Source organism: Delphinus delphis, chromosome 4, assembly GCF_949987515.2.
Source record: "Delphinus delphis chromosome 4, mDelDel1.2, whole genome shotgun sequence".
Classification (NCBI taxonomy): domain Eukaryota; kingdom Metazoa; phylum Chordata; class Mammalia; order Artiodactyla; family Delphinidae; genus Delphinus; species Delphinus delphis.
Genome location: NC_082686.1, coordinates 69,577,157 through 69,589,592, shown reverse-complemented (window position 1 = coordinate 69,589,592; position 12,436 = coordinate 69,577,157). Strand labels below are relative to the sequence as shown.

The following is a 12,436-nucleotide window of genomic DNA, read 5'->3' as shown; positions in this document are numbered from 1 at the left end:
TTTTGCATTTATTTCTACTATTATCTAATCCTATTGAGTGCTGTATCTTTGAGACATGGATTATCAAGGATGTTCATATTTAGTAGGAGGACATGGAAGAAAACCGAACCAAATCAACTGAATTTATTATCCAGTTTTAACTACTGTTTCTGTCATAATGCTTATGCTTAAAATACATAAGAGGATTTCAAATAAAAATGGATTTTAAAATCAAGTGTGTCTCTATGATGTTCACAGTTCTTGAAGACACATCAGCCATAACATTTGTATACTAACAAACAATAATCTGGGTTTATTGATAAAGCTATGCTTCTGGAGAGCTGTGTACTGCTCTGCACTCTGAATGGCTCTGGGGAACTTTTCCTGTAACCAAGGCTACCTCAGGTAAACATTCTGACCTTCTTTAAGGAGACCAAAACCTTCAGACTGATGAGGCCGCCAAAGCTAGGGTGAGCAAACATCTTGGTTTGCCCATGAGAGTTCTAGTACATGCTGATTTTCCTGGCTTAGTTATTAACAATTCCCTCCTTCACTCTTAAAAGTGTCTCAGTTCTAACAATAACTTATATGATCATCTTACCTATAGCCATTTTATTTTCCCTTCTGGAGCCCAGGGTTCTTTCTTAGGGCTCAAGAAGTCAAATTATGTTCCCTGTCAGTGATCACTGTAAAGGCCTCCAGTAACAGTATCAAAATGGGTTAAATCAAACCAGACTAGTTAGATCTCCTATCAACTTGCTTAAATCCCCTGGTGTACCTTCCCCCAACGCAGAACCTGGTCTAAACTGACACATTTAGAGAGAAGCACAAGCCATCTGGAGAAGGAACGTATGTTGAAATTCTGGCTCTGTTCTCTTCAATATCCTAGCCAAGCTGCAGACCCTGCCTACCTTCCATTCCCAAGATCTATGAGAAATCCTATCTATTCTGCCATGTCCCCTTGAGTCCACAGACATAAACTCGACAGGGGTCTATATCTCAACATCTATTCTAAGAATATTTGATCAAGTTGCATCCATGAAATTAAAGAGATATAGATGCTTAGTGAGCCTCTATTCTGTTAAGGATGCAACAGCATCTAATACAAATTCATACGCACTGCATATGCAAGTCAGGTGGAACGTCGTTATTTCAATAGTATTGCTAATGCATTTACCCACTATTTTCTACTAGCTCATTGAGATACTCAAGGGTGTCATAACGCTTGGTTTTTGGTGTTTTTTGGTTTGTTTGTTTGTTTTATAATGCTTGGTTTTACTTGCCCAACGTTTGATTAAGGGACTGAAAATTTAATTACCTGATGGGGCAGGTAAACCTCCACATTCAAGATAAGCAAGGAGGAGGTATCGCCAAAGGCTGTTCTCTCTCTGCCTAGCATCCCTCACAGCTTCATGCCAAGCCTTGAATGTGACTGCCCAACCTTCGTTCTCTTCACTGCTGCCTCTCGATGGGGTTTTGACCACTGTGTGCCTAATTCTTGATTATAATCCCAATCTTGATTTTTCCTTTACAATGAATAGATTCCAACACTCTAATATTTGGGCATGCCAGTAAAATGCAACAGAGCTGATGATAAAACTTCTTTCCTCTGGTTAGTTCTTCCTTAGAAAATAATTTGTCCATACTGTGTGTGTAATACACAGTTTATTTTTAAATCTCAAATCTCAGACAGGAGTCTGGTATGAGCAAGGGTTCCTAAGAAGTTATCAGACATCTTAGAGAAATATATCATTCATATCAATGCTATGTTTTCACATACAAGATAGCGTTTGGAAAATTAAATGGTTGAAATCAATCAATACTAGCTTAAAAATAGCTAGCAATCAGTTGGATCACTGTATTAAAGATATACTTATTGGCATGGACGGTTAAAATTTTATCATTGTTGTGTTTTTTTAGTAGAAGACAATCACCTTTGCATTTCTTACACACTCAGAAGTGGGTTAAGTTTTATACTGAACCACAAGTAATGGATGTCTTTGAGGTTTTCACTCCTTATCTCTTTTCCCATTGGTACTGAACTTATTTTATTTTTAACATAGTTCCCATGTCCCATTTCCTACTCTTTTCCCTACACCACTCTAGAACAATCAGTTCGAGTCTCTTTGGGAAGGAAATGTTCTAGTAGAAAGGATAATTAAAGATATTATTTAAAGCAAGACAAAATTTATATTAGACTATCATAAGTGGAGTTTTATTTTAAAATAGCCTTTAAAACAAGTCTTGGTGAGTTTCTGGTTTCAGTTTATTCTTTAAATATGACTTCCACCAGCATTACTGAACAACTATTTTCAGTGAATCAAACTATCTAGTACAGTCTGCTCCCGTGCTCACTACTCTTGTTAAAAGGCTGATCTGACAATGGAATCTAAATGTTACATGTAAACCAAATGTTTAAAAATGGAATCCTAGTTTACTAATGACTTCTGCAGTTGTTTATCCTCAATTCTGAGGGAGCTTCAACTAGAGGTGACTTCTAACCTTTTAGCTTTACATTTCTCACATGGTGCATAGTCCATAATGTATAAAAAACTCAGTGGACCAGGGGCCTTGAAAGTTAAAGGTACCAATAAGTAAGAAAGATCCACATTTGGAGTGTGAATACTTGTCTTCCAATACCAGGCTTCCTTGGGGTGATGAAGCCCTGCATTTGTTTCTCCATCAATTCCTGGGTCATAGGGAGGCTACCTGGCCCATTTCACTAGAAAGAGTAATGGCTTCACCGCATAAAGGAAGACCCACATCTTGAGGAATCATCCTGCCTAAGGTGCAGAGTAGAGAGGGGAAGGGAGGACAGTGCAGCCAGATTTGGGTGTTACCTCGATGGCCAATTGGAACTGCTCGTGTTCCCGCTGCAGCTGCTCTGCTTCCGACAAAGAGCTGGCGTTGACCAGGCTGGCGTTGAGCATTGACTCCCCATTGCGGATCCATCCCAGGACCTAGGGAGTTGGGACAAGAGCACAGGTGAATGGCCTTTCTGTGACAGGCCCTTCAGTCAGAGAGCTTGCTATCTCCTACCCACAGTTGAAGACAGGACAGGAAGAGTCTGGATAATTAAAATCTCCTTAAATTTGCCTCATACCTTGCGCCATGAGGTACTTATTTTAAGTACCAACCTCATTCCCAGCTTCATCTTTTCTTTCCTCCCCTTATCACTCCTCAATCCCAGGCTCCTCAGCCCCTTAATTTAAACATTACTTCATCTGATTGCATTGTATGTATGTTTCCGAGGTTCTATCTGGAACATAGTACGGTATAAATAAATAAATTCCATCTGTTGGTATCCCTTTCATTTTTTTAAGGCCCAATTCAAATATCAACAACTGCTTGAAATCTTCTATACCTAACCACTCCCATTAGGAACAATCTCTTCGTCATCTAGTGAAACCCAGACCATTTTGCATGTACCACCTTCGTGGCGCTCACCAAAGCCTGCCTTATTCAGTTGTTTCGACCTATGTTTCATCTCCTCCCCTTACAATGCAAACTTCCGGAAGACTAGAGTAATATATGAGTCATATTTTAATCTCACCCAATGCCTAGCACAGTACCTTTCATACGACAGGTATGCAGTAACGTTTTTGAAAGAGTGAAAATACCCAAGTCACCGTGGAAAATACCCAAGTCACACCTGAGCAGTGTGTCCAACCTCCTATACCTTGCAAAATAGCCAAGAGTAGACAGGTTTGAGCTTTGATTGGTTAAACAATCCAAAGGGAGGAGAAATAAAACAAGCAAAATAGCATGAATCATCCATACACTGGATCATTAGAAAAAGGGAGAATATGTTATAATTGATTTAAATTATTTAGAGGCAATGGCTAGGCTGAGTAAAATTTCTAGGTGACCTTAATTAGTACTGGGGGAAAGAAAACTCAGCTAGGGAATATTAAAATAGAAGGAGAAATAGCTGACACTGTCTAGACAGTCCCAGCTAAAATAGAGATGTGGCAATAATCCAGCTAATAGAGTCAAGTGCAAATAATCAAACTGGAAGTAACAGGCCTTGAAAATCTACCTTGTGTTTGGTCATCAGAAAATTGCCAAATATTTGCTTTATTAAGGAGTCTGAGAGTTTGCTTGGAGAGGAAATAAAAATTCTTCTGAAACGTTAAGATCAGTAAATACCATCCATCTGTTCTCTCAAGGCAAAGCAGAAGACACCACAATCTGTTTCAGATTTTTTTTCTTCTTCTCTCAACTTCTTCATGTTAAACAATTAGAAAAATATTAAGTCTGGTCTCCTATTCCATAACCCTCACAGGCATTTCTCAAATGTCCCCCTTAGGCAGAAAATGACTGATACCATATTGTGCATGGATAACATCGGGACATAAATCCCACTGAAGCTGGGCTACTTGGATTGAGATGTTAATTCATGGGCAGTCTGGCAGATTGTGGATGAGATGCCAATCTGTAAAGCAATTAGTTCCAGGAAATAACTGCTCAGAGCGTATGTGTGAAATCTCTGATGCCACTGGTGTGCTGTAGCTGGCTGACTACAGAGGTGTTAATGATTTCTAAAAGCTGGCTGCAAGTTCGGGTACATGCATCCATGGATTGCATGCCCAAATGCTTCACCCCTTTGGAAAATGGAGCTCACAATTTATATTTTTGAACGACGTTAAGTCCTTCTGCAGTGATTCATCACATCTTGCTTGGTTCAAGATTCACTTGAGGGTGTCAGAGAAACATTTTCTCAATGTGCATCACAAATCAATGCTTGAGGGACAATTCGATTCCCTCTGGGCCTCCTGAGTCTTGCTGGAATATTTTCCTCTCTAGTTTCAGTCAACTGAAAACATCAGTTATAGCTATGGTTGTGAGGTCACCATCTACCGGGTTTTCCATTTAGAAATACTACAGGTTTTAGTCTCTATATCTTTCATTAAATGATGCCATATCCTTGATATCCTTGTTCATTTTTATTTCCCAAATGTTGTTTACATAGGCATTCCAGGACTTCAACATGGGAGGTTTGATTTTAGGAAGATAAAAATGCACTGTAGTTCAGTCAATGGCTTGGGTTCAGGGGTGGGACTGATGCCAATGATTAAACTACCAAGTATTTTTATCTTGCGAAAATCAAACCTCCCATGCTGAAGTCCCAGACTCAGTCCTAGAAGCAAAACTGGGAATGTGTAGAAAGAGCATAAAATCTGAAGTCAGAACACCTGGCTTTGTTACTGCCTGGTAAAACCACTTAACTCCTCGGAGCCTCAGCTTTTCATAGGATAATGGTACCTTCCCTTCCTATATCAGGCTTGATGCAGCGTACCGTAAAATGCAAAGCCTGATGATGGTGGTGCTAGCGATTTTTAGTTTTGAGGCAAAACTAGCTAATGCTATGATTCTTCATTTACACGTCTCACAATGAGAAGAGAAAAAGTTTAGGAATATTAACTTTTATTCTAGTATTTGTAGAGCTTATTGACATATTCTGATGTGATGTAAATACTTAGCTGTTTTATTATCATCAGTCTTTGTGCTCTGATCAATGCTAACTCTTGTTGGTATAATTTTCTATTACTGTCATCCTTTATCTTTCTAGTTCATAAAATTGGCTATTTATTCTTGTGTGATCATCCAAATGAGAGAAAGGTAGTAGAAGAAATTTTGTAACAAACATGCGAAAATGGTAGTCCTACTAATCTTGAGCTGCATGACTTTGGAAACATCACTTAATCTCTCTGAGGCTCAGTTTTCTTAACTGTAAAATGGTAAATCGCAGGGTATGGATGAAATGAAATAATTAATGTAAAAGTATTTTGCAAACCATATAATGTAATCCTTAACATGAACATTTTATATTGATCATTCATCTTAGACAACAGTTTACTGATAAGTTAGATGGTCTTTTAAGGTCATTTTGAGCCATAATATTCCATACTTCTTTCAAAATTCAGAGACTGCCCCTATAACCATAGGATACCAGAGGAACTTAGCTCTGCAGAAATGAGGGATGGGAAGAGTATTGCTGCTTGGGGACTTGGGGGCTAGGCAACCAGTTCAGCTCAGTCAGGGGTGAGGGGGGAACTGAAGATGGAGATCTATTGGTTCCTCAGGCCAAGAAAGTTCAGATAACCCCGAGTTAGAAGCATGGATGTGGTTAACTGGACGTGAATGTCCAAAATGATGACGCCACCTAAGCTGGGCAAGCTGGACACTGTAGCCACGTAGGCTGGGGAAGCTGCTTGGCTATGGCTGTGTTCCCTAGGCCATACTGACAGGAAAGCTATGAGGCTGCACTGAAGGACACGGAGTCTAACTCCTGCTACTGCAGATGACTTATCACAAGGCACAGTGATTTCTGAAACTCCAGCCACAGGAAAATCGTCAGCCCCTCAGGTGGTAACTGGGAGCCTGTCATACTTCTAGTGTTTCTTAGTTCTAAAAATTCACAATTTATGAGATTATATGTGTCCATCCCTCAGGGTTTTATAGACTATGACTGTGTGTCTTCCCAATTATCTCCATTTTGAAACAAATGGATAGTCCTTGTGCCTATGGCTGCCTCTCTTTTGGATCTACTCCAACTCCTTTCTAGCTTTTATGTACAGTGAACAGAATGAAACAGTATTCTATACAGGAATATGAGGAGAGGATATCTTCTCCTTTGATTTAAATTTCCATCTTGATCATATGCAAATTTTGGCCAGTATTTGGTCCACAGGGGTAATTTAAGTCAATGTCTTTAGTAGACAAATGATAAGTACAATTTCTTTCCCCAAAGCTTAGAGTTCCAACATCTTATAAATCCATTTCGGCCTATTTTCTGCTAAATGCATTGCTCTGCAGGAAACATGGAAATTCACTTAGTTTTATGACCATTAAATAGGTTTTTCAAATCTTCCTGAATTATCTAATAAATGTGAGGCTATCCTTACCAGAGTAGCAATTTTCCTGGAAAGCAATCAGAGCATTCTGTGGGGTCTGGGGAATAATCTGAACTATTTTTCTAGAAGAAAGGGGGCATCTGGGTGGTCTATGGCTCTGGACCATAGGAATCAGGGGAATGGTTTCCCTTCAAGATCCAGCATTTCTCTGGAGATGCTGGGGCCATTTATCTTAGATACAAAGTCCTATGTATCATCCCTCAGAAAGCAAGTCAGTTGCATGAATCAGTTTCCTTTGTTCTAAATACTTGAAAATAATTTTCAGTCAATGTCCGTGACATTACCTCTCCTCAGAGCTTCAGTTTAATATAGTTGTGGTGTAACTGCACATAAGGTTGTGAAGGCCAAATCTAAACCTTTAATCTCTGAGCTCTAGCGACAGAGCTGTATCGTAACACATGGTGGCCTCTCCCTTTCTCTCCCCATTGATGGCACTTCAGTTAAGGGGTCTCTTTCTTTCTCTTTCTTTCTTTTCTTTTCCTTCCTTCCTTCCTTCCCACCCTCCCTCCTCCCTTTCTCTCTCTCCCTTTCTTTTTCTTTCTTTCTTTCTTTCTTTTCTTTCTCTCTCTCTCTCTCTCTTTCTCTCTTTCTTTCAGGATATTCAAAAGAGAAACGCTCAAGCTAGTGTCTAAATTTAGCCCAAGTGATCAGTTCTGACATCTAAATTAAGTCCCTCTTTCCAAGCGTCAACAGCTTCCAAGTCAATATTTCCTGCTCCACCAACTTCCATCAAATGCGACTGCTTTGTCGGAAACTGGACCAGACGACCCCTAAAGGAAGAGGCACACTAACAAGGAGAACAAGCTTGTCTAATGAGGCGCGGTGGCTTAATGGAGCAGCGGTCCCTCGGCACCTCCAAGGGCCGCAGTCCTTTGCGCTTTTCCTAAAGGCTGACCCCCAGCAATCCAGTGCCGTTTTGAACTACAGTCCCCCTGTGTGTCATCCTTGCCGTGGTGGAGAGAAGGAGAAGGAATGTTCTCACTCCTGCAGAAGAATTCTTTTTTGTCCTCCAATTCATGAAACACTGAACAGGAACGTACACAGATATTAGTCAGGCCTGATGATCCACACATAGATAATCTACTTTCCCACTCGACAAACTACCTATCCTGTACAGAATGGATACTTGGAGGATGAAAACTCATTTCATTTCCATTTTCATCTCAGCCAAGAAGAACATAATTAGGAAGTTGGCTCTACTATGAATGCTGTAGCAAAAATAAATAAAATACAAAACCAGGAACAAAAGCAAAATTATATATTTCATTTCCAAGTCAATTAGGAATATGTCTCCTGTTAACTGGTTTATTGAGAAGACGTGAACAAACAGCAGAGGAGAACTCCCTCGGCCTGCTGAGCCCACTGCTTGGTCGGCCAGGTGTAGGCCATGCCTGCCCATCTTCTCAGACATGGCGCTGTGGAGGCCAGGGAAAGCCCGCACCGCATTCTGCTGGAGAGCTTCTATTTCTCCCGGAACTCCAGGGTGGGAGTGGGGTCCAGCAGAGGCAAATTGTAGGACCTTGCATTTCAGAGGCTTGGGCTCAGGTTTCAGCTAAGTAGTCAATAGGCCCTGGGAGCACTCACCCTATGGTACCTCAGTTTCCTCATTTGTAAACTAAACGTCCACCACTTTCTCTCATGGGCCTGTTCTCCTAAACCGAGATCACAAACGAGAAAGTACTTCTCATATGAAAAGAAAGTACTATCATTACTGCCAAGAGATTCAGAATTTGAATACTCATTACTGCTCTGGGCCTGCTAGGATTTCTACCACGTTCCCACGAGTAACAAGTCTCACCAGACAGTCAGGTGTGACCCCTGTGTAATTAAACAGAAAACAACCTGGACGGCAGTGCTGTATCTGGCTTTGCCTGGGGCTCAGTGATGTTACCTGTGCTCAAGATTGATCTTTAGCACAGAATGTGTGGACTCTGAGTACTCTTTGGAAAAGAAGGGGAGCAGAGGAGATAATTTTTCACATTATAATAAATAATATATAATTAAAACATAGGCATTAGCAAGGAATACCCTGAATAAAAGGGACCGAGCAATAATTAAATAAAATATGATGTTTTTGTTCCCTGTGCTAAATTAATAGACAGATCTAAAAGCTCTAGCAGTCACTGAACATAAGAAAAAACAGTTAAAAGAGGAAGATGTGTCTCTGCTTAGGATGCTTTGGGTGGGGCTCCCCCTAGAGGAAGCAGGGGACAGGGCTGCTTGGGAGAGTCCGGAGCACAAGGAGAAAACGCTGAAGTGCTATGAGCTCTGCCCTGCAGGGAAGCCCTCTTGCACCGGTGGAGGGTGAAGGTGAGGTCTTTCCTCAGTGTGACCTGTCTGGTGACCTTTCTAAGCTTTGGTGACTTCCTCTGAAAGGAGAGTAATATCTGCTTCACAGAATGGTTGTGAGGATTGATCCAGAGATAGGTATAAAAGGCACACAACACTCAATAAATGGAACTATAATTACATTTGTATTTCTTCAATCCCACTTTGTCTAAATAGGAAATCCCCAATAATTATGCTAAAAATTCCCACTTAGTCTGTTCATAATATAAATATGTAGTATTTTTTAAATGTGTCATTGGTCATTGTGTGTACGTTCCTAGAGATCCCTAGGAATGGCACAGGGATGCCCTTTACAAAGATAGCATATCATGTCTCATACAGGTAAGTACTCTTTTCTTTTTAAAATTGGCTTTAATGTGACTAGAACATTTTCTTATAAGAACCGCACATACATTGAAAAGAATGATGGGAACTGAAGGATGGCTACCCCTTATTGATTCTCAAGTATATGTCAGGTCCTGTACTAGGCACACAAATTAATCAAGCTGGCTCTAAAGCCTGAATATGTTTATTGATACAGGCTTTGCATTTCCTCTGAACTCTGGGCAGGGCTGAGGATAGAAAGGAAGAGAATCGATTCAGTGACTGAAGGCAACTTGGAACAGCACTGAGGTGCTCTCCTTAGATTGTTATATGTCAGAGAAATAATGCACTTGTAGTTTGAGCCATTGTACCATTAGATCTATTTGTTAGAGTCAGTAGATAGCAGCCTAGCTTTCAGAAACGAATTCAACCACTCCTTAACTTACCTATTTCCTAATTCTGGCTATACCGGTGGCTCTGTATGCCTTACCCCATTCCAGGAGAAGGCCCAGGCCAGACTCAGCCACTGGGAAGCCCAGGCTGCAGGAGGAGGGTCAGGCTCACCTGTCTGACCTCCGCCTGGAGGTGCCGCAGTTGGAGACACTGCTCGAGCCGCTCATGGGTCTGCTCTGCGTTGAGCTCCAACTCGTGCTGCTTCTCCTGGAGAAACTCCAATAGCTCTTGCACCTGGGCTGCCAGATCAATGTCTTTTTCACAGATTAACTCAATTCCTGGTTTAAACAAAATGTAAACCATTAAAAACCAGGTAGTACCGTAAAGACTACATTTCCTTCTATATGCACATGAAAGCTGGAATCTGGAAACAGCCATCACCAGCACCCTCCCAACCTCTGCATATCCCTCAGTGAAACTGGATAGATCACCAGAACGGGTCTTTGTTTGGGATGCTCGAACCATGCTTTCTCTTTTGGATTAACTGATCCTTTGTCAGGGAACAACTCTTCAACAGATGATCAGCTCCTTATCAACTGGAGTCAAAGAGGTGGTCCTCTGGATTCCATCCCAGACAAGGCCGCATACAGCAGTCCCTGCTGGGCAGTTCGCCTACACCCAGAATATTCACAACCGAGCCTCTGGATCACATTGGGAAATACAAAACAAAGCCCCAGAGACCCTGTCTCAGGAACTTCTGCCAAAGGCACCCTCTCTTTTAGCTGGTCAGATGCCATTTACCATTGGATGCTAAGTCCATTCTGAAGAGAACAGTTGGCCAGTGGTGATTTTCTTAGCCAACTACTTAGGTCCCCTAAAAAAGCAACTCAGAAGTTCATCACTGCCGCCACCAACACACCTGCCTGACACAGTGGGGGCATATAAGGAAAGTCCGCACACGCTAAAGGAAATTCTTTTCTAGAAGCAAAAATAGTGCTTTATATAAGAACAATATGGGAGAGTGGGAAATTTTTTTCTGGTGTTACACGGTAATAATTTCAGTATCTTTTCAGGTTTATTTTTTCTGTCAGTTTCATAATTCCAAGGCCCAGCTCCTGAAATATCTGTGGGAGACAGAGAAGAGAACGACTTGTTCTTTTAGCAGTCAACTCCCTCCAGTTACTGTCTGCAATTACCAAGGGGATGAGGTAGAGCATCTCCTTGACTGAAATAAAAAAACAAGAAGAAACACAAAATTTCTACCTTTGCAGCGCTAGGCAACATGGGATGACCCTTGGCCTCCATGTTTACTTTTTAAAATGTAATTTAAGATCCATCTGCAGAAGTGGATCCCTGTTTCCAGCCACAATGCAGATTTTCTTCCAGCTCGTTTTCACCCTGCATGCATCTCTGGTGTTTAGTATGCTGGGCCTGGGCAAAGTATCTCTCTGTGGGAAGCTCATGGCTTACACATGCCACATCACACGCAAATGGGCTTCTTAGCCTGGTGCTCCATCAAAGGGACCAGCCACCTGCTTAGAGAATCATCCAGAACGGGCTCCCTGCCTGCCCTGAGACTCCAGCCCTTCATTCTCATCTATCTTGCTTGATATATATTTTTTTTAATGTGAGATGAACACAGGAAATAAAATAGGTGAAGATGGTGTAATCAGGCTAAGAACGATTGTTTTATATCCACTTTTCTTCCCTTCCTCCAGATCCACATTCCTTCACCCCAGAGTAGCTTGCATTTTGGAAGAACACAGGCCTTTTCTTTCCTTTTATGACACAAGTACAATTATTTGTGGCCCATTATTTTTACGTATATCTGTTTCCTCCAGACTGATGTTCACTCTTGATTAATTCAGTAAACATTAATATTGAGAATCTGCTATGGCGAGACATAACCACTCCGCTGGATACCGGGAACGTAAAGAGAAGAAAGGAGGAGCCCTACCCTCATGCTGCTAGCGAAGCTACGGGAACACAAATCATCCCAACAGAATTCGGTATGCGCTAGAATACCAGTAGAGTATACAATAGTCATCAGGCTTTACTGAACTTCTGCCACGCTTGTGTTTCTCCCACTGCATCCTCACGATGACTCCATATGGTTAGGATTCCTATAACTGCCGTTCTTCTGAGGAAGGTGAAGCTTAGAGAGATCGGGTTACATGCTCAAGGACACCCAGGTAGCGAGAGGTGCGGCCGGGATCCCAACAAAGGGAATCTCTCTCGCTCCTGGCTGTACCCCTAACCTCTACGTGCAAGGAGAAGAGTGATCCTCACAACCTCATTTTTTTTAAGTTAATTAATTTATCGCTGCGTTGGGTCTTCGTTGCTGTGCACGGGCTTTCTCTAGTTGCGGTGAGCAGGGGCTACTCTGTTGCGGTGCACGTGCTTCTCATTGTGGTGGCTTCTCTTGTTGTGGAGCACGGGCTCTAAGCGCCGGCTTCAGTAGCTGTGGCTGGAAGGCTCAGTAGTTGTGGCTCACA

General features: G+C 41.6%; 1 protein-coding gene across 2 annotated transcripts in view; it reads right to left on the bottom strand.

Annotated features, from left to right (window-relative positions):
• The window catches only part of LOC132424755 (kalirin-like), a 458,669-nt gene that overhangs the window by 81,429 nt on the left and 364,804 nt on the right, over window positions 1-12,436 (bottom strand). For both annotated transcript variants that reach the window (XM_060010783.1, XM_060010784.1), the window contains exons 15-16: window positions 10,113-10,279; window positions 2,820-2,939 (exon numbers count right to left, since the gene is read on the bottom strand). In XM_060010783.1, the coding sequence (XP_059866766.1) occupies window positions 2,820-2,939; window positions 10,113-10,279 (287 nt within the window). The remainder of the gene's footprint in view (window positions 1-2,819; window positions 2,940-10,112; window positions 10,280-12,436) is intronic.